The sequence below is a fragment of the Megalops cyprinoides genome, chromosome 22 (genome assembly GCF_013368585.1).
Source record: "Megalops cyprinoides isolate fMegCyp1 chromosome 22, fMegCyp1.pri, whole genome shotgun sequence".
Lineage (NCBI taxonomy): Eukaryota > Metazoa > Chordata > Actinopteri > Elopiformes > Megalopidae > Megalops > Megalops cyprinoides.
Window position 1 is genome coordinate 8135827 of NC_050604.1, and position 22755 is coordinate 8158581.

A 22755-nucleotide genomic window follows, 5' to 3' on the forward strand; every position below is an offset into this window, starting at 1 on the left:
AAAGTTTTCCACCTCTCTTGAACACGAAAAGAACTTTGGAAGGACCAATAAAATGTAGGGATCAGGGGGACCTGAGACCGTCAGAATCCTTGTTTGGATTTGATGACCTCTTCCATTTTGCTGAAGAACTATTTCTATGCTATAAGAACTTTTCTTATAAGCTCCATGATGTTTGACAAAGTTTGACAAAAACCAGCAGGCAAATTCCAGTGTCCATGTCACACCATTAACTTGTACTGCTTGTGTTTATTTTGTAAATAAATATCAAGTATGAACTTGCGTGTGTGCTTGCCATTTTTTATTGTTTATCAGTTCATCTCATTTGTTTATCGGTGTAACATGTTGTCTCACACTGTGGGACGTCAGGTTGCGAGTTTTGCAGAAATCCCTGCGTCGTCTAAACGGGAGCGGAGTGCTTTTAACATCGATTTCTCAGAAAATCACAAGGACGGCTTACATGCATCGGAGGAGAGGAGGGGAAAAAAAAGCCCAAACAGACTCCTTTATCAAACTGTGCTGTGGGCTGCCTGCTCCCACTGTGGCCCAGAGGATGGACCTCGGCCGCCCCACAAACACAACCGCAGCTGGCAAATTGAAGGGTAGAGGGCTCAGACCTTCTAAATACACGGACCCTGGTGCTGGACAGCGAACACATGCACGCATCGGCACGGTATTAGCAAATTGCCCTCGATGTCACAGAGGAAGACTTTATAACTTTTTAACTACTGGCTCTTGATCTGTGTTACAGCTGCTGAGCTTTGATCATACATCTAATTCCACTGAGCACAGTTTTACTGGGCGTTTCTCAAAAGCAGAGTGCAAATCCTGGACGTTATGACTTTCTGTGGCTTGGTGGAAGCGTACACTGTGAAAATGTTTGAGGGGACCGATGCTAAAAATGCACCAAAACGACACTGAACCCCTTGAAATCGCTACATCAAAATTCTAACCTCATTCGTGGTTCTCATGCAAGACTCATTCCATCTCTCCTTTTGCTGAAGGCCTGGTGGACTGTCTCACACATGAAGACTGACAGCCTGTAAGTGGTTCTAGTTGACGCTGGCGCATAGGAAATGGTCAGAGTTCAAAGACCAGAGTGAGTGGAGCGAAAGGTTAATTGTGCAGTTGTCCATCGAGCGATGGAGGGGCGACACCAGCGTAGCCTGACCCCATCGTCTGTGCCAGCGTAAAGTGACATCCGTGTCTAGACGCCAAGGCGGAAACCTGGTTGTGAGACAGGTCGCGTTTCTCGTCTTCATCCGTCAGCCGCAGCCGTCCGTGACAAGGTTGTTTCACCCTCCTCTCCCTGCTGTCGCGAGCCGTCGCCTCACGCCCCAACCATCACGTGCATTTCACCGTCCCTCCTCTAATCACACTCAGCACCGGGGCAATAATCACGCCGTTTCCAATTACTCACCGACAGGACAGCCTGTCACTGCCCATGCTGAGCTATCCAGTTCTCTCAATTTGCTCACAGGGTTGCCAGCACTGAACTAATCCCCACCAATGAAGGAGATCTGGTGAGAACCATTTTGAGACTTTGACACCCAGATGAGAAAACCATCAATCTTAATTGCGCCAGGCGTGAAATGATGAAGGTTGTTACACAGGACAATACAACATAACATTCACAGCACACAAAGATAGCTTTGGTTGGGGTCATATTTTGATTATTATTTGAACTTGTGTTGGATTATAAGTGGCAAATTCTTCCCCCATTAATAAATTGATTAAAAACCACTTTAAAAAGCTACCATGACAAATCAAAATTCTCGCCTTCTATTTGCTTCATCAAGTAAGTCAAGGCATCATGTAATGGGATGTGCCATTCAAAGTGCCTGTGGGTTTTGATGTTAGTTTTAAAATAAGGATTCCTTCCAAATAGTTCTATGAGCAAAGGGAGTTTACAGTGCAGTTAAATCTTCAGAAAAACATCCAGCACTTTGCTTTTCAAACACACTAACCCCTTTGCACCCCACACCTCTTGGCCATGATCGCAGTATGTGCCAGTGAACAAGCTCCATGGTTCTGAGAAGCCTGCAGATTTCCTAAGTCTCTCAAAATAGAGGAATACTGCATTCCTTAAGGTTAAGGTCACTGGGACTGACTTAGTCTAATTTGATCCAATTATGTAATTAAGGGTTTACACCAAGGGTAGCTGACCTGACACAAGGCAGGAAAAAGAATTAGCCAGTGTCATAGTCAAAGAATCACATTAAACATGTACTTGAAAAAAGTGTTATGCGATTCAGCATTCAAATATTGATATCATCCATCAAAGTCATCATGTGTACATGAAATGCATATCATTCATACTTGACATGATGGTGGGGTTATGGAATGGCTGTTCTGCTAAACATAAATTACAGCCACACTGATGTCAGGAGGACCTTGATGCTCATTTCTCAAGGACACCCCCCATTTTTGTCTACACCACAATACCATTTTGGGCGTTTAACAGGACCAAACAGCATTTTTAATCACAGCATAAACCTGTTTTTTGAAGGATGTTTTTGTGTTTCCCACCATCGCGCTCGCTGCAGGAGTCGTGCACAAAGCTCTGACAGGCTGCGAGAAGCCGCCCAGAAGCATCTCTGGCACTCCAGGACCACTGCGGGCTGCTGCTGGGATTGAGGCTTGTGTCTGCCGGAGACTTGCGGGGTCATACAAGGACCGGCTAGATGACTCATTCTTTCACAAGAAAAACCGCTAATACAAGATGTCTTCGGGTCTCTGCTGAGAATTCAAACCCAACTTGGCCAGCTGCGAAAGAACACGAGCCGCGGAACGGCTGTGCCGCGGGGCAGGTGGATCGATGTTACTGCCCTGCACTTCGGTGTTGCGGTTTCCATTGGGAAAGTGCCGCTGCCTCCTCTCTGTTTCGAGGCTGTGACTGCTCTGCCGAGAATCATCTTAAGCTGACCTGTATGAGTGATTTCGAGGCAAGCGTGTGCTTAAACCGCACCCAACAAACCCCGTTCCAGCAACCTGACACATCTGACATCACTCTCAGTTTCAGGGCACAGATTGCAAGTCCAGTCCCACCACCTCTCCTCATCTCATTGATCCTTTGACCCAAATGTGGCATTTCCGGAAGATGATAACCCTACCCCATCCCTGGCCTGTTGGGCTTGAGGGTATCAGTATGGAGACATGGATTTTATCAAGTTTTTTCCTCCCTGCTAAAATACTCACATTTCCAACACACTCTGAACCTCTTGGAATTGGAGAAAATGGTAGAATTTCTATTCTACCACATAGGCGTTAGCAGGTGGAAGAACACCATGGCAAGTAACAATCACAGTGATCCACACAGGGGTTCAGAAGCAGTCTAGAGGCGAACATCAGGGGCTCGCTGGGGCCGTGACAGGCAGAGGGCCAGAAAGCGTGAAGGTCAAGGAGGAGGTCTCTCAGAAACAGGTCCCACACAGCCAGGCTTCCCTGTCCCCGTGCTGACGGTCAGTTTTAAAATGGTGGAAGATGACGGTGCAGTCGCCCCAGAGAGGAGGCGATGTAATGACGCGATGAGGGTGCATGAGAGAGAAACGGCATGAGAGGGGGAACGCTTCTCGAGCTGACCCCAGAGCAGTTCCCGGGCGGCATGTGCGATGAGACTGAGGCACGGTCGCGGGAGGGGGGGCGGAGCTTGGAACAAAAAGCCACTTTCAAGCCATGATGATAAATGGCAGGTGTGAAATCGAAGATAAGTACACACACGCAGCTTTTAACTCACCAGAATCGGCAAATTCTGAGGAAAAAGAAATAGAAGAAATAAAGGAGAGAAAGAAAGAAAGAAAGAAAGAGAGAGAGAGAGCAGAAGGTAGGTAAAACAGAGGTACGGTAAGTAAGCATCATTAATTATACCTTAAAAAAACCACAGGAGGCATTTTCTGTGTGGGCCCATATAATGAGAAAACTGCAAACACACCAGACAAGACAGCAAACTGTTGGCTTTGGTCTGTCAGACAAATAGCCATGACCAGCCTGTATGGGTTAGAATCAGCCAGCTATGATTTGCAAATGGAGCTTGTCATGTCAATTGTTTGTAGCGTGAAAAGGCTCAGCTCTGTATCATAGCTGGTTTTTGGAGAGGAGCACAGCAAACATCAAATTTATGAAATCTCATTGTGAAGTCTAAAATTGAATTAGAACTCCATTCTGGTGTGTCAACACCTACACGTGAACTGCACTTTATTGTGCGTACTGCGAGGCAAAATACAACCTTTATTTGCAAAAAAAAAATGAGTGGGATGACACAGGCTTCTACAGGCTTCCACAAGCTGCTTCAAACTCCTCTCTTGAGAGAGAACTCAAAGCACGATTTTAAATCGCTCAGACTCATCGATCAATTATAACCCTCCCTCATACACCTCTCCAGAAAACAAATTCCTTTCCAAATCCCTTGCCAGCTATACAACAGAGCTGGTAGACCTCAAAATCTTTACTAAGACAGGCCATGTGACACTCACACTCTATCCCCCCATTCACAGTTTCCAATGACAAAAGGTGCACCCTGTATAAGAACAGAGCAAGACTGGAAAATAAAAGAGGTTACTGAAATCCTGGTACCTTGGCATCAACACTGAATCAAAATCTAACACCGGGTTTGTCTGTTTGTTCTTGCTCCATTGAGTCAGATGCACTTTGTGACATAAAGAAACAGCAAATTGGGAAGTGGAACCTTATTACGGAGGCGCGGACGGCCTCTCAGACCCCCAAGCCTCGCGTTCAAATGGGAGCCTCATCTGCCAGGAGGGTGGTTTTATTACCCAGGCCCCGAGCGCCTCAGAGAGGATGAATCACTTTAACGCCTGGATTAGGCGCTGACATTCGCTTAGCTCCTACCGTCCCGTCCTCTTTGATATCTGGCCTCTATTAAAAATACATTTGGAGACAATAAACAATGAACTCGCTCCTGTCTTTTGTGCTCAGTGGCAGGATTCATGGCGGGGTGAGAACAAACCGCCCTCCCCTGCTCAAAGCAGATCCTGCCTGATCCATCTCTTGCAGGTGTCCCACATTCCCCGTGTCAATTGCGCCAGATGTAATTTGGGTAAAATTTGAGCACGCCCGCCCACTCAACAAAGAGGAAGAGGGCCGCCGACAAACCCAAAAAAAAAAAGTCTGTGGAATCGCAGTCATGGGTGGCTGAATTTGCACCCCATGTCTTTCTATTGTAGACGTGTTTCACATATATTTGCCTGCTTTTGTTTGAAACAGTGGGGGGCTTCGTGCAGGCTATAATCTTCTGAATCATCCAATTTACTGCCCCTCTTAGTCCTCTCTGAATCACTCCATCTTTGCTCAATCTAAATACACACGGCTTTGATCTCAAAATGAATCATACTTACAGGAAAACATATCATAACCGTGATATTAATTTATGACAAGTGCGGCTCCGTTTTCAATGTGAAAAGGCAAACATTTCACACTTAACAAGCCACAAAATAGATATTTTGGGACACTTGGTTGAATAAACTTTGGCACTGCCATTTTGAATTCAGGTTACTCATCTTCAGCTTTTGTTAAAAAATGCAATTATAAACAACCTATGAGTCAACACTTATCAGACTCAATCCAGTTGGATCCCTGGTTCTATTCATCAACAAATTCCAGAGTCTTCCCATCATGCAAAGCTGAAAGACCTGTGGGAATTTCAGTACTAGCAAGACATTTCAGTGATAATGAATGCCAGTCAGCTAAAGAAAAGGAAAGTGTGAAAGAACGAGGATCATTTCTGTTTAAGTATTCTCTGTAGGAATTCTTGACTTGCTTTGGCAACACAGATGTGTATTTGTCATGGCAATAACGCTTATTCTATTGAACTGAACTGAATTAAAAAAGATCCTTCTGCTGCTCTGGGCATTAGGGATAAATAGTAATGCTTTTTAAATTTTTATTCTTGTATAAAATCATTACTTTAATACAGTGTTTTTCTTACATCATCTGCCAGTCTACTTGTCTCTCCATCTTGTAAATGAAGTGCTTTGATTTTGCTAATTGGAGATTGACCTCACACCAGAGAGACAGAGAGGGAGACGTCTGAGGTAGTGCAGGTATCTAGCTCTGCGCATCTCGATCTGAGTCCATCTATTCTTGCCCATCGCGCCCGAATTTACTTTGACTTAACCTCGATTTCAGCACGCACGCTTTCTGTCACCTAGCTCGGGAGACAGCTTACTTCGGTTTGATTTATATTCCGAGAGCGTTCTCTGTCTTGCTCTCCCCGTCTCTCTCTCTTTGCACTCTGGCTCTCTCCCTCGCTCTATCTCTGGAGCTAGTCGGCGGACGCACGCGGCATGGCAGATGAGGCTTGTTTGCAGAGCCGCTGCCTGTGCCGGGAGCCCGCTGGCAGGCGGAGAGGCACGGGGTCCCTGGAGGTGCCCGGCTGCTGTTTGCGGACTCGCTCGCGGCCCTGGCAGCTGTTTGCACACCCCCCTGCACCCACCCAAACCCCCACCCGTCCGCCTCCAAATCGTGAGCCAGAGAACTCGCCTGGGTTGGCCCGCTCGGTGGGGGGGACGTCTGAACCCGAGGGACACCTCTTCGGGGTGGAAACTGATGATTACCCACACTTAAAAGGTACTCAGGATCGTTCTCCAAAATGTTACAAGCAGTCTACCGCGCCTCGCACTGAAAGACATGCATATTGAATGGAAGGGAAGGTTTGGGGGAGGGGGTGTCAAAGACAGAGCCAAAACATTACAGCTAACATGCCAAACAAACATTGAGTGATTGACCCTTACAACATAGTTTTAAATGCTTGGTACATCATGTGTTGACTTTTTGATATGAGCCTCACTGATGTCCCTGTTTGATTTTCCTCTAATTATTAACCCAATATCTATGATAAAATGTGACATTTTAACTAAGTCAAATTATCTTGGCACCCCCGTCAGGCTATGGTAATCACGCTGAATGGGAGAATGACATGACAAAAATCTCTCATGTGTCTGTTATTTATCTCTCTTAAATCCCTCTTTTCCATTTAAAAACCTGTCTTACCTCCCTTTTTCATCTCTGAATAGCCCCATATCATGATTTAAATGGCACCATCAAAAAAAATCTTAGGACTTCAGACAGCAAATCTTAATGACCGTCCTTAATCTCAAAGTTCTCATCTCATGAGGTTTATGAGATTTAGATTTATGTAAATGCTTTGTTGGGAGGGTTATTAAATTTATTTAAAGCTCTCTTTAAACCACACTCTCTTGTACTGCTTCCCTCCACAACATCCCAACCCCCAAACCTCATGCACACAATTTGATGTGGTATCACTCCTAAATGTGATGGTGGCTTTGTTGCTTAGTTCTTGGATGAACAGGGCTAAAGACCTAAAAGAGCTCCTGCATAAGTGATTCTGACAAAAATTACCTCAAGATATGCAATACATTACATTTATTTCACAACCTGATCCTAGAATGAAAGCTTTATTCATGGAGTTTTTGCCAAACTGGCTCTGATTGCTTGCAATCGTCTTTGCAAGCCATAGGGTTTGATAGCAAGGGCTAAGAATATGACCTTAAGCCCTTCTGGATGCATCATCATATTAAAGATCTGGCCCAACCCAAGAGTCATCACAAAACAAGCAAGGATAGCACGCGAGTTTGTTGAAGAAGCGTGACTCGAGCCCATAAAACATCTCTCATGATGTGATGCATAACGGGCAGGTCACAGTTTTGATTTAATTTGCTTTGATGTCTTTTTTTCCCCATTAAGCTTAATTGCGCACTGTGGACAGGCGATGTCATTGACGGCACAGGCCACTTCCCATTCAAGGACGGCATAACGCAAATTCATCCTGACGTACAAAGCTCCGCCGAGCAGAGCTGCTTAACTGAGAAGCGCCCGATGGAGGAAAACTTTTTGGGAACTTTGCAGGGGGCTTAAATGAGACCACGTGCTCAGCCACAAAGTCTCTTCTAACCATTTCTCATTCTGGCTATGGCACGTGCTCCCAGCACACACGACAGCCAGATTAATAACACTACCGCGGCATTAAGAACTGCCAAGAGTCACTGGCTGGTAGCTTGTCAGCATTGGACTTTTAGGAATGATAAACCCTATGCGAACGGTCTATAAATGTCATTTTGATGTCATGCCAAGAGAAGGTGTCCCTGATCCTGAAATGACTCATTGTGGAGCTTTATCCCTGACTCACTGGTTTTTTAGAAGATGCAGTTAAGCTGGTATGGATGGAAACTTCCCATTATGTCTGTTTACTGTGCCTTAGTTCTACTAGATTGAATACTTATAAATGCATCACTTATACACTATGGTTTGGGCATAAATATGACCTCTGGCAAAGTGGACCAAGAATTAAAAACTCTGACCTCCCCACAAACTGAAACAGGGTCACATACCATCTCATACAATTTCATTAGTTTGTGTCTGTGGGAGATGTCAGAACAGTGTGACCAACTAACCAATCAACTGGCTTATTCTCCACTGTGATCTAGCTGCCTGTCTTCAACAATTTGGCTTTGGGAGCTGGGTATCAGCTAGGAACAGCAATGATTCAGCCATCTCTTAATCTAACAATTAAGAGCCAAGGACAAGCGGGCCAAAAAGGTGCAGCACCTGTCCTGTGTGTGAGTTGCAGGTGTCATCAGTCCTTGGTGAAAGGCAGTGGTACTCTGTATCCGTTGGGGTGGCACTGAGGTAGGAATAGGTGCACCATGCCCAGAAAATTTATCGGAACAGACTCAGCACTGAACAGGCTCATTACTCTGCTTAAAGATTCCTCCATCACTCTTAAAAGTTGCTCCACAGTCTCCATACAAGATTGTCTGTCATCTGTATCTGTTCCCTTTGCTGCACAGATAAATGTGAATGCTAATATCATGTTAAGATTGTCCATTCGAAGACTGCAATTTGCTGGAAAGTTCCAACAGAAAGGTAAAGAAGGGAACCTACTGCTCAAATTCCGATTGCATTGCGAAAGGGAAATTTAAGTGACCCCAGTTCAATTGCTTTTTTCCTTTGTGCTCCATGATACAATAAAAGCCCATCTTATTAAGGCAGACTGAGTGTATGACTCATTTGAGCTATATGCCATGGCCTCTGCCTCTGCGCCTGGCTAAAATCAATATCCAAACTACATCATGTAGTCCAGGCTTTTATACAATTATTATGAAGGGCAAACAATGTACATATAAAAGTCCCCAATGACAGTGCCCATGTACTACAGTCTGTTTAAATTATATATATATATGTCTTTTACAGTATATGTCAGCAACATTTCTGTTATCCATCAGGCATCATTGTTCATTTGTTTTTCCATGTTTTTATGTAAAAACGGTCTCAAAAACAACAAAGACAAACACCCACTTAAAAAAATCTTAATTTGTTGTACTTATTCACTCTTAAATAATTATTCATCCCAGAATGTTTTACAGCACAGATAATGCACAATACATCAGAGTCATTGTTCAGAAGCCTTTCAGAGTGCTGAGGTGATGTATGTCTCCAGGCTTACTGTCTTTGTTCTCATATTTTTGAGGGAACAGTCAGAGAAGTTTAACATGGCCAGTGGGGCAAGGCCAGTGTGATTACCTAAGACATGGGGCAATGACCTTGGGTTCGACCCAGGCCTTAGACTCCAAGCCACATATGGTCAAAGACCTTTAGCTTCAAGCACCAGGCTCCTCGACACAGGGGGACCTAATCACTTCTAATACATCCGTCAGGCCTCTGAAGTCACCTCATTATGGCCAAGTCAAGCCAGCTGTGATGGTGCCAGTATCTGTGATCGTGTGGTGATGCCTCGGCTCTCATTTTATTTCAGTCCTGTGGATTTGTGTAAACATGACTGAACAGCAGTGTGACGGGGTGCAACATTTCTATAAATCCATGTCGAGCCAGACATCCAAGTTAACACAAAGCATTCTTGCAACAACAACTGAGAGCAACATATTTACCCATTACAGGAACACTGCGAGAACGCTGAAACACAGCTGGAAAGTAAAAATCATTGGTATTCAAAAGCCCTTTCAGAAAGCATACAGCACTCTTAACGGACCAACTAATCTGACATTCAAGGTAAAAGGAAAGCATGCATTTATAGAGGTGGGTGTTTTATTTAATAATAACAGTAATAATAATAATAATAATAATAATAATAATAATAATAATATACTTTATTTGTATAGCACCGTTCATACAAGAAATGCAGCTCAAAGTGCTTTTCAATAAAGAAATTACATGCACCGAGTGCGTGTAGCATGTCTAATCACACTGGGGTTCCTTCAGAGGACTGGGAATTGTATTTAAACCCACTATAAAAGCACAATGTCATCTTATGTGTATCAACAGCAAGTGCAGACAAAGCATTTCTTTGGCAGTGATCTTATTTGCCTGTATCGGGCTTGTGGTAGGCACTTTTACACAGGTTTATATGGTTTTCACAGGGTCTATGCAAACTGAGCCCAGCGGACATTTTGAGAGGTGGGGTGGTATCCTTACCTTCACTTAGGGGGTCCAGTGTGTGGATCATCAGCTGGAAGATGCTGTTCCTCATTAGCGTGTTGTGCAGGGAGGCAGAGCTGCCCCCTCTCTGGAGGCGGGGTTTGGCCTGCAAAAAGAGGAGGAGCACAGAATTAACCCCCTAACAGGACACCAGCTCACAGCGAACTCACTGTAGGACATAATGTTCAAGTTTTTTGTGTCCTAGTTTCTTAAATCCACCTCTTTAACCCTCTCATCAGATCTCTGGCACTTTAACTGTCAAATCTGATTAAAAGGTATAGTTATGGTTACGATTTAGATTTGGTCACAGACCGCCTTCCCTCATATATTTGCATTTGTATAACAAAAAGGGTTTTAACATATACAAAACGGAACAAAAATTATGAATATCCAGAAACTGACAGCTTTTAATATTTGACAGTAATTGTACATGACATTTAAACAGCGTGCAGTATCTGTGTGAGAAGTGACCCCGGTAGCATATGAAGACCTCCCTGTGGAGCATGTATTATTTCTGTACGCCCATCCAACAGACACATCCTAACCTCCTTCTTCAAGGTCACCATTTCTCTGAACAGGTTCCTAACAGGCTGACCTACAGCAGCTAATGGAGATGACCGCAATATGAACCTATCAGCTGTTTTCCACTGCCGTTTTTATGGCAGTCTTCAACAAGGCGGCTTCATCAGCCCCCCCTCAGCTAGAGAGTCAGCCGCCTTGGCATTTTCATAATTCATGAAAAAATGTCCCCTTCCCTCTCTTCCTTCCCATATAGGTTAACCTCACCTTTGGCTAATTTAGCTTTTGATTTTAGATGGGATTAAAATGTCTTTCAGGAAGGAGCTCTTTCCATTCCTTTTTCCCAGATTTCCCAGACCCTTTTTCAGGTGCCTCATAACAAAGTCACTCCTTCCCTGGCCGTGCTCAGTACAGAGCTGACAGAGGAAGTGACACAGCTCCCAAAGGACACATAAGGGATAAGGGGCTTTCAGTGTTCATCGGGGGATGTGGGGAGCAGAGTTTTGCTGGTGTGTGTGTGCTGGCCGGGATGGGGGTGGGAGTTGGTTGTGGCTCGTGACTGGACACTCACAGCTCAGTTCTACGGGGACATCTACTGAGAGAGATCGTCAAGGAGATCTACAGGGAGATCTACGGAAAGAAACGGATGCAGCGGGACCTACCGACAGCTTGTTCTCATCGTCCACCGGCCCGGGACTCGGCTTCACGGGGGAGAAAGAAAAGAAAAAAGACAAAAAAGGACACGGATGTGTGAAGCATGCCGCACAACCAGAGGACAAACAGACGACACCACAGAAGAGACCTCACGCTGTTGCGACGCGACGCCATCCAACAAGAGACAACACATCAAAGGCCAGTCAAATGTGAATAAGAGAAGGCGTGGCTATTAATCGGGGGGAGGGGGAAACAGTTTCAGCGTTGCGTCTAAAAGCTTCACAGCCGGGTTAGTGATTACGGTCGACAGGAGGGCACATCTCTCAGGTTTCGTGGCTACGTGTAGCTTGACGTTGACCATAAGACTCCCATTAAGTCCAACAGTTCTTCAGAGGACATATACAGTACACTTCATGTAAAAGGCAATAACCACGGCCCACAAATATGCTGGTGCACAGCTGTGCGAGATGGTTCCAGGTAATTGATGCTTCAACCCATATGCTATATTACCCTCATAATATAGCACTATGATACCTTAGCAAGCAGTATTGTCCTTTATATAAATCCTGTATTAGAAGCACAGATATAGTCTGCATTCTCCTTATATTGATAGACACCTGCTAAAAAGAAAAAAAATTAAGTGATGTGTTAATTTAATTCAAACCTAGTATCAATGGGTATAGAAAAGAATGAGATTAAAGTTCTAAAATTAAATTCTAAAATTAATCAGTAAGTCCTAAAATTAGACTATGATACATAGATTCCACGAATGGGACAGAATGGGTAACTGGATGTACGGGATCTGTCTGTCTGTATTTATTTCTGTCTGCTGTGTGTGGTGAGTCAGTTCTCTGGTGTTCAGGCTAGCACTGGAACCCACCCACTGGGAGAGTCCACAGTCCGGAAGCAGAGGGGGGGGGGGGTTTGAGGGGTGGGTAGAGAAGGCTTTTCTTGGGGCAGGCTTGGGGCGGGGCTTGGCAGGGTGGGATGGGGTGACTTTTGACTCCTTGCTGGACTCCTTCGTGAGGCCACACAGCCAGCGTGTGAGGGGAAACTGAGCCTTATTAGCGCTATATCTGGAGGAGCTTAGCAGGCCGGCAGAACACTATATATGGATTGGCTTAGCAGGGGCCGGCTGGGTTCTGCTGAAGCTTAGAGCTCCCGAAGCCGCCGCGCCCCCGCCCAGACCCTCTCATGTTCCTCTCTCTCCCCCCGATTAACCCTGGGCCTGGGGCTCTGGTCAGAAATACACAGGACCTTTCCCTTAACCTGACCTCCTTGCTGCGGGTGACTTGAAAGGGATGGGTGGTCCCAAATACCACCAGTCACACAGTCTGAATGGTCAGGTCCCAATGGGTGGGACCGAGAGCAGGCAGAATACAAGTTTCACACTGTGCCACTCCAGGGATATTTCTGAAGGTCAAAATGCATGTTCTCAAACCTAGCAGATCCCGTATTTCCACAAACGTGCCACCATGACTGAACACGGTCAGACACCAATAAAGCACAGTCTAATTGGGACATGAGGGACATGAGGGACATGGCCCGGTGCTGGCGTGGATCATAGAGTCTCTGGTGGACTAAGTGGTCATTGCTTTCATGGACCCTGTGCCGTGATCTGGTGTTGACTGTCTTAGGGTCGCCCTCATGACTATGCCAGTCCCTTGCCTCCCGTCCCCTAGGTATGCTGCCATAATGTTAGCCTGCCGGGGTTTTTCCTTGTTGCACACCTTTTTCTCTGCCCTTCCTCTCCTGCCTCTCTGTTCTCTGTTTTCTGTTTGCTTCCTATCCCTGCTCCGGGCTCCTGTCCGGAGCTGTAGCCCAAGCGTCTCATCCCGTTTTCCAGTGCTGCTACCTCGCTGCCCTGCCCATCAAAGCCAACTGCGTTCCAAGACCCGGACATCCTAGGAGACATTCTTATAATCACTCTGCTGTTAACTACTATTGTCTATCAATCGTAAATGTCTTAAAGTATATTGCATAACTTGTCTTTAACTCTATCTGCCCAGTGCCGGCCAGAAGCAGATGGGCCCCCCCTCTGAGCCCGGTTCTGCTCAAGGTTTCTTCCTGATAGGGAGTTTTTCCTTGCCACTGTTGCCTTACGCTTGCTCCCAGGGGGTCTCAGGCCTGGGAACAATGTAAAGCTGCTTTGTGACAACTTGTGTTGTAAAAAGCGCTGTACAAATAAAAATGAATTGAATTGAATTGAATTGCAGATATTTAGACCATCAGACCTGGTTCACCTGTATGAGGTGAGCATTCCATTCTCTCCCACTCCCCGATCCAAAATATGCTCTTCTAATAAGACTTCATTTCAATGTGAAACAGCCGAGATAATTGCACAGAAATTTTATGCATGCCCATCTCCTCCTTTGCATAATTATACAATTATTCCAGGGAGCGAATTGGCGCTGCAATCCCTTGTAAGAAATAATCATGTTTCAGATCTCCCTGAATTGATTGATGCATTAATTGATTGCAACACGAGGCATTCTCCCCGTGCTGCCTGCGGTAACCACTTCAAACAGAAGTGGCCACCTTCACAAGGAGGATGCTACAAAATGCAGCGTGACCTTGATGAACTTTGCATTTCCGTCGCCATCCCGGCAGGGCCGGAATCTTACTGAAGCCCAACACTTCCGCTTGTCGACAGAGCGTGCTTGGATTCTCAGGGGATTTGCTCCAATCCACAGGCTGGAGGACAGCAACAAGGCATTGCTGACACAGAAACGTGACAGCACCAGACACAGGACTGTGGACGCGATTCCTTTATAAACCAGAAATTCATAGCATTCCCCTTGGTAAACTGAGCCCGCCTCAATCCACCACAAAGGCCACAGATCGAATGCTGCTATCAAAATTCTGATATTAAAACAGCAGTTCCAATATTTCCAGTTACCGTAAGGTGCAGGGCACATTCTGCTTACTCTCGATTATTGCTGAATTAAAGTTATGCAGTGAAATACAGGAGCGCATAGCTCCTGGTATCTGATCCTCAATGCCTCAGCAAAGTTTGATGCAGTGAAATGTTACTCGTTTGGATAGTTGTTGGGCACTGCGCATTTGCAATGATATAAGCTAATGTTGCTTTCAGGAAAATTGTGACACTTGCCTTTATCTTAGCAATGTATATCAGCTTGATGCTAAAACATTGACTTTACTACTCTTTATTGTACTCTTAGTCATTCTCAAGATAGTGGCATACCAGTTCCTGGATAAGATGACACATAACTTCCTAATAGTAATACAGCAATCTCCAATGACCATGAAGTGATGAGTCTCAGCCTTGCGTGTTTCTGTATCTTTCTTTGAAATGTTGAGGATAGGCTATGTAAGGGAACAAAAATAGGTCTGAGTTTTGTATACCATGCACAACAGTAGTGGAAACAGCAAGGCACAGGGATATATTATATTTACACTGCTTTATGTACCAGCAGCCACACCACCCTGTAGTCTCTTGTGGATCAGCTGAAGTTCAGCAAGCCTGGGTGTGGCTGGTGTCAGGATGGGAGACTTCCTGGGAAAACCTGTGTGCCCAAAAACAACTATTGCCTCTTAAAGTAAATCCAATGCCCCAGAGTAACGATGGGGACACACTGGCTGCAGGTAACACCATCTCGCATGAGACATTCAGCTGAGGCTCTGTCTGACTGCAGTCATTGAAGATATCACAAGCCATGTTGAGAAAGTAGGAGTGTTAACCCCAGTGCCCTGGTCGTATTCCCATAAATAATACAACATTCGTATTGTTTTTAGAACAAAGGGAACATTACACGAGTGTGAAAGGCGGTGATGTGCACTGAATGTGAGCCCAGCAGGCCAGAACATCACAGAGCTGAAATGAAATGACAGACTCTCAGGAGAAGTAGCACGGATACGGACTTTCAATTCTACGATCATACATTGATAATAGAATATGCTATGATTCCAAAGACTGAACCTTTGGATTATAAAACCCTGCTTCTTTGCCCTAGGAACAGTATGAAACACCACTCCTTTCAGTGTGTGATCATGACTCATGACTCACAGCAAAGAGATCTGCGTTCACTCACACTTTCAGGCAGAGTGCAAAATGGTAATTAATTATCTGTTATTTTATGCAGGGCTCTTAAGATCTCCTTTATGAATACTGATGAGGAAGACAACTTTGGACATTTTTAAATAATTCATTAATTAACGAGCATTCAACTACAGATCCAAGTAATCAATTAATGGTTGCACAGCTGAATATCTGAATAATCAAATTTTCGGTATCACTCCTGAATAATAGTTTGTGAACCTTACTTTCTGTTACACCAAGAGATTCTGTGGCAACATCCAGTACTCTCTGAATTAGACAGTCCAATCCTGACATATGTGTCTAGAACTGCCAAAGAGAATTCATCCACAAAACAATACAAAGAGCTTAATTCCAACCACGCTTAAACAACTAAATGGTTTAAAATCCATATCCATAAATGATAACGTGTACATTTCAATTCGATGAACACGCTACGCTAAAAAGGTCACCACCCTCAGCTGTGATAAAATGGAACTGCAGACTGGAAAGAACACCTTACACAAAAGTAAAAAACTAGACAGTAGAAACAAATTGGTCAGAAATTTTCAGAAAAGTGCTAAATGCAAAATCTTTATCCGCGACCCAGGATTTCCGACCTAAACAAACACCTTCAAATGTGCAGAAGTAATACAAAGGACAGAAGAGTCGACTTCACTCTGGTGATCGCCTTGGCTTCGTTTTCAAACGGTCATTAACGCTATACTTTTCTTGGTCCGGGCAGCACTAATCCACACCGCTGACAATCTTTTCATCTCGGGCCATGTCCTTTAACAACAGAGCAGTCCAGCAGTTTTTGATTGCAGCCACTGCGGAGATCTTAGCATTATTTGTGGCGGCACAGTTAATTACACACTCTTCTCTCATTAGGATCTTTGGTACACATTCGGGAAAGGGGGTTATTTTGCAATCAACATGATCTGGGCTACTTTTGGTGACGGGGTGAAAAACTATCACGAAGAGATAACCGAATCAGATTCTTAATTAATAAGGGGAATTCGGCATGCTCGTGGAGAGGAACATCTGTTTTTGTAAGCTATCATGATAATTAATGCGTGAGCAATCCTGAAGAAAGACCGTGACAAAATGCATGCACATACACACACACACACACACACACACACACACACACACACACACACACACACACAGGCCTATACACTGTGAAACTGTGTGTCATCACCAAAGAGAGACAAAGATAAAGAAAGTGGATGAACAAACAGCAAATGAATGAAAGCCAGCTACAATCGGTGTCATTCTAAACAATTGCACATTGTAGTGTTGGACTTCTGTCAACACTCTTAGGCAGGTCATTACATGGAGCTGGCTGTGTGAAAAGCGTGTCATTAAAACAGGTTATGGCCCGCGTTACCCTATTTCCTATATTACCCCAAGCTAATCCTGCATTTATGGTCATTTTACAGGGAAGCGCATACGTATGGCAGTTTGCGACTTGTCATAGCAACTTGGGAACTCACGGTCGGTTTTAATCTACCCCTGACCTCAAGACGCAGCCAACAGTGCACATTCCCACCCGCTGCACATCGTCACTGTCCGCAGATGGACAACGTCACTGCCCTGGTTTCTGCCGTCGCCCTCCCGTCTGTCTCACCAGAGCGTCACGTGACCCCCGGACGCAGCTAATTGGATTTTGCCGGGCTATCGGCGGCTCGTGAAAATCGCACCTGCGCATCAGTTTTCGGGTTCTGACGTCACGCAGCGCGGCGGGCCTCAGTGGAGCCGACTGCCTGCGTTCCTGAAATACTGAGCCAAGAATCCCCGCTCCGCCACACGTTCCATTGATGAGAATTCGACATTATAATTACCACAGCAGTGACAAGCTGAACCCAAAGGGGGCAGGGGGACTGGCAGGGCCGTAACAGCATTGGGCTATTTCCACTAGTTTCTCAAGTCATGTCAGAAGACAGAAACCAATAGTCAAGGACCTACCAAAATACCCACCAAATTGCCTTCTGACATTCAATCCTCCCCTCTTCAGAAGACATTTTTATTGTCATATTGAAAGAAACTATTTAATTATACAAACCTTTTTTCAAAAACAAAAATGCACAAAAAAAATGCACCCTGGTGAGCCTCCCCCTCTCCCTACCTCCTCCAGTTCTCCCTCCTCTCTCTCAACCCACAGTGTCTTTCATATTGCCCACCACCCCCCCCACACCCCTCCTCCAAGGCATTTGATTTGGGTATGGACACACAATGGAAAAATAATGGCTACCCATAACAAATTATTGCTGCCACCAGTTTGGTAGGACCAAGTATCATCTCTAAATTGAACATGCAATTTCTAAGAAAAACTAGAGTTTCAGCTGTATTTCTTTGGTTTTCCAGTACTGACTCAGTGACATGTTTCTGTATTCCTGTGGGCCGATGTCTTTTAGCAAAGTATTGAAGCTTCACTATGAATTTGTTTGAGCTCTTAAGTGTTACCCTGGGAAAATTCACTTGACAGTCTTTTCAACACCATTCGGTCACGTATTAAAACGACAAAAAATCACAATGTTTTTCAATGCACTATCAAGCTCCTTTCTTACAGAGCACAAATACAACCCTTCTGGACATGACTCATCTCATTTTTCAGTGCTAACAGTGACAGAAAGTGAGCAATTCCCTTTTGTTGCTGAAAAAATGACAGCTGTAAACAGACAAAATAGATGCTGCTTGCATGAGAAGAATATGCTATTTCCCTATAAGCCTCTTATCCCCTTCTCTACACCGGCCGTAACCTACAGTTCATTGGCTGTCAGCTTGCCGCTTAATATGTGATGCGGCTCGGCCGGAGACAGAGGCCACGGAGCCCTTCGGTCCGCCACTGACTCCTCTGACTCATCGCCCTCATCCCCCCACCTGCTCCTTGGGCCTGCCTGCAGAAATAATTAGAAATTAAAACGTACACACACCTCAAGTCAGCCACTTGCTAATTAGCACCTCCTTCATTTAACAGCGAGCAAATCTAATTACAAGAGCTGCTGGGACGCTTATTTTCCACTCCACCCCTGGGAGGGCCCGACCAGGGGGGACAAACACCAGTCTCCTCGTCTGAATCTCTTCCTAGTGCTACCATGCCTCTTAACTGGGGAGAGCAAGCTTTGCATACAGAAGAAGGAGCAATCTTCACAAGCACTCTGTTCCGACAGGTTCACCTTTCCCATAAGCAACGACAGATAATGCTCAGTGAAATTTTTTTTTTCTTTTGGCTGGTTGTAATGCATTGTTTTCCCATATATAGTTTGGAGAGGAAAGGGCCAATGTGCATCATTTTGATTGGGTTTGATGACTTATTACCTGAGACACCAATACATGCATAAAAATGACCTAGATTGAGGCTCAAGCTGACTCTACAGAACGTTTCAAACCGTATGAGAGGTAATAAATAAAACAAGAAATCCTTCACAGTACACAGCCTGAAATTCATTTTGGGCTCAGTTATGAACCAGTGCACAGAGTGCATGCCATCAGAGGAGAACAAGTACAAGCCAAATGTGCCAGATTCACAACTTACAGCCTAATCTCCCAGACTCGCAGCAAAGACAGCACTTATGTCCTGACATGTCCTCAATGCCATCCGGATCTTTGTATTCTGGCCCTCTTGATATTCTGAAGTCAAACTCCAGCTCCTTTTCTACTTACAGTCACCAGATTCTCTACTGGAAGCCACTAGCCGCTTTTTCTACACTCCTAAATACATTTGATCTGCAGTTCACTCCTGTCTGTGTTCCTCTTGCTCCCATGCTTGAAAAACAAACAATCGCCTTGCAGGAGGCAGTTCTGCAGTTAACTGTCCATTTTTTAGGGTTTTTTTTTTTACTTAGACTTTAGAATTTCTGCACATCAAGTCAGGTCAATCCCTTTATCCTTAAGCCCACACCTCTAAGCAGTTCTCAGACTCTCACCTCTTCAAGGATGTTCTAAGGTAGCTCTCACCATGAGGCAGAGAGACACATGGACGGCAGGAATCTGGGTTGTCCCTAATATGTGCACATTGAATAAATGCAAACAAGCTAGGCACGGCTGGTGACTCAAAATGTAAGATTTCTTTGCGCTTTTTGCGAATTCCCCGAAATAAAATGCAGCCACTGTGCGGTTCGAAGCCTCCGGGAATTTGCTTTAGAAAATGCAAGATTTCAGCGTGCAGCTTGACATGACATTTAGATTAAACGGCCTGGGAAAGAACGGGATCCTGAGGTTGAAACGTTCTGAGATTGCAAAGTCACCTCCGGCCACCACAATTAAAATGACAATTACCGTGTAAAAGCACGAAGCCGTGGATTAAAAACTAGCTTGATTCATAATATTAATCAGGTTTTAATTGAATCCACGTAATTGTTTTTTTTCCCTTCCTTTAAGGTAGGCCTTTTTCAGCTGGATTGAATTCGATTTCTATTGCCTCTTTCAGACAAAGCAGACTGTCTTTCCCTCTTCTATTATCTGACTGTAATCTAGAACATAATGGGATTTTTGTGGACTGGAAGGGCCAGTGGCTGCATTCACAGGGAATTAAAAAAAAGAACTGTACAGGCTCAGACTTGTTAAACAATTCTTCCTTAAAACTGAAAAAGCCAAACAATGTAAAGTCTGTGTACACCCATTTGGTAAGAATGTGCTTTCATATTAATTATTAAAAGGTTTAACCAAAACTGACCACAGTATAACATAGATGTGAGTATATCTAGACAATCTAACTAAAATCGAAAACACAAGAGCCAGGAGCGCAAACCAGTGGCCGGAGAGGAATGAAGCTCTGTGCATATTAATGAAAGGTAAACACACGCATGATGGCCACTGTACAGAAAAGGCTTACAAAATACACAATTCCAACACATTAGCAACAAAAAACCCCTAATTCTTGGAGAAGAACAAAATTAATTTTGATAAAGCCGTATCATCTTCCAAACGTAGCACTCCGCTTCTAATTTTGGAGAAAGTATTGCTTTATGTTGTGTGTGTGTGTGTGTGTGTGTTAATGTGTGTGTTGGGGGGGGGGGGTGTCATCGTTTTCCACGCGTCACGAGGCTCAGCATAAAACCGAAAGATGAGGAGGTTCGGGACAGCTTTCAGTTGCCTCTCCTGCTCTCACTTTGCGCCACGCGGCTCTGACAGCGCCTTGTCGGCGCATCTATATCACACTCTCCCGGCGGCACCTCCCCTCACGCTTTGTCAGCGCGTCACTTATAACGCACTCCAGAAGTGGCCGCAGATACCAAACCTTATCCCTCCGAAAGGTAATCTGAGGCACCTGTCTGCACCTGAAAATGACTCCCCCCCCCCCCCCCCCCCTCTCCTGACAAGGGTAATGGACAACTTTAAAAAAAATAAAAGAACACCAAAAAAAAAAAACCCACTTACGCCCCTTAAGAGAATCTTGCAATCACCTTGAAAGCAATGTCACGCCAAGCCAGATGGCTCCTCGTTTGCTGAGACTACGAGCCGTCTGGCTGCGGTTTTAAGCTCCTCCACTGGCTGCATCATGCAAATTTTCCTAATTAGCATTTCCAGACCTCGCTTGATTGCCATCACCGCAATTCAAAGCGACGGGGCCGCCGCATGCATTTTTTGACCCGGAGGCGACATAAATAACTCATTGGCTGCCTCTTGAGCCATGGGAGCGGGTCAGGACAGAGCCCGGCCTGTCAAACGCGCGCAGGGGTGTACGAGAGGAGACGGCACTCGGCGTCGCACTGTGCCCCCTTATTTTCAGTCCCCGTTGACAGTTCCACCTTGTGTGAGGTTCCTCATATCATGAATTAAAACGTCTGGAACCTTACTGAAAATTTTGCGAGGTGTGGTGCTGTGGGCCTCTGCCGTGTGGGCGCGCCCACAAGAAAGAGGAAGGAGCGGCTCGCCAACGCACCATCTCGCTGCGAGAAGGTCGGAGCGTCCTTGAGGGTTTTTCTTTCGTCTTTTCCCACAGAGGCGGATGCGTCCTTTAAAATAGCCCTCATCGATTATGTTTCATATTTCCCCTTCCTTCCACCCGTTCACCTTCAGGCTCTGTTTACAGTGGGAGACCTCACTGCTTTAAAAATGAAATAAAACCCAGGGGAATGGGATCATTTTTCATGCATGGAGACAGGCTTACTGTACCTCTATGAGGTCTGTTGACCTTGGAGAGTGACCCCAGTGAAAAGAGTTCCAGACTCCACCCCTTCATTGACATACCTGACATACCTGAAGAAGGCGGACTGGTAGAGTCTGCCTGACCACAGCGGACCCCTAGGCTTTCTGTAACACTGATTCTGTCTTTGTGTCTAAGCCCCTAACCAAAGCAGAGACGCAAAAAAGGTAGCGGGATGCATGCTCACAGCGCATAAATCAGTACTGTGGTCTCTAAGGACGTGGCCGTGCAGTGTGGCAGTAATGTGGAGAAGGCGTGACAGAGCCGCAGTACCGCGGTGGGCCGAGGCGAGCAAAGCCAGATGAAATCTGCAGGCACCAGATAGGGTGCATTAACCAGCCGCCTATTTCACAGCACTAACAGAATTATGAATGCCCACGAGAGCCGAAGGTTTGGGATTCACACCTGACTCTCTCCACGTGAGCCGAAAGGCCTTCAGAGATCCGCGGACCCGGGTAAGCTGCAGTTGTTGAGTGCCAGGGCCTGCCCCCCCCCCCCCCCCCCACCTTACCCTCCCCCCGAAACAATGCTGGCAGCACAATAAAGGGCCAACAATGGGGAAATATGGAAATCGCCTCCACTCAGCACAGCCGCTTAGGATGCAGTTCGTGAAATTCATGAAGGGCATTTAATCCCAGGCCTCTTCGGAACAAACACTCACACACATATACACACACACACACACACACACACACACACACACACACACACACGCACACACTCTATGGCTTAACTATAAATGCAGCAGCTCAGTGCCATGTCACATACTCTGCTAGCCTACATTGCCACAAGAACGCAACTATTGAAATGTGAAAGATCCTGAAAATATGAAAAACTATTAAAAAAAACTAAAAGAAAAACTATATATTAACATATAATGTTCATATCCTATTAGATACATGCATCAGCATGAATTCAAACAAGA

General features: G+C 45.1%; 1 protein-coding gene across 4 annotated transcripts in view; it reads right to left on the bottom strand.

Annotated features, from left to right (window-relative positions):
* LOC118769986 (sodium/potassium/calcium exchanger 2-like) overlaps nt 1-22755 on the bottom strand; it is a 57175-nt gene that overhangs the window by 17676 nt on the left and 16744 nt on the right. For 2 of the 4 annotated variants that reach the window (XM_036517426.1, XM_036517424.1), the window contains exons 3-4: nt 11649-11687; nt 10465-10573 (exon numbers count right to left, since the gene is read on the bottom strand). In XM_036517426.1, the coding sequence (XP_036373319.1) occupies nt 10465-10573; nt 11649-11687 (148 nt within the window). Of the gene's footprint in view, nt 1-3733; nt 3749-10464; nt 10574-11648; nt 11688-22755 lie in introns of all 4 variants that reach the window. The other 2 variants (XM_036517423.1, XM_036517425.1) reach the window with 2 other exon arrangements.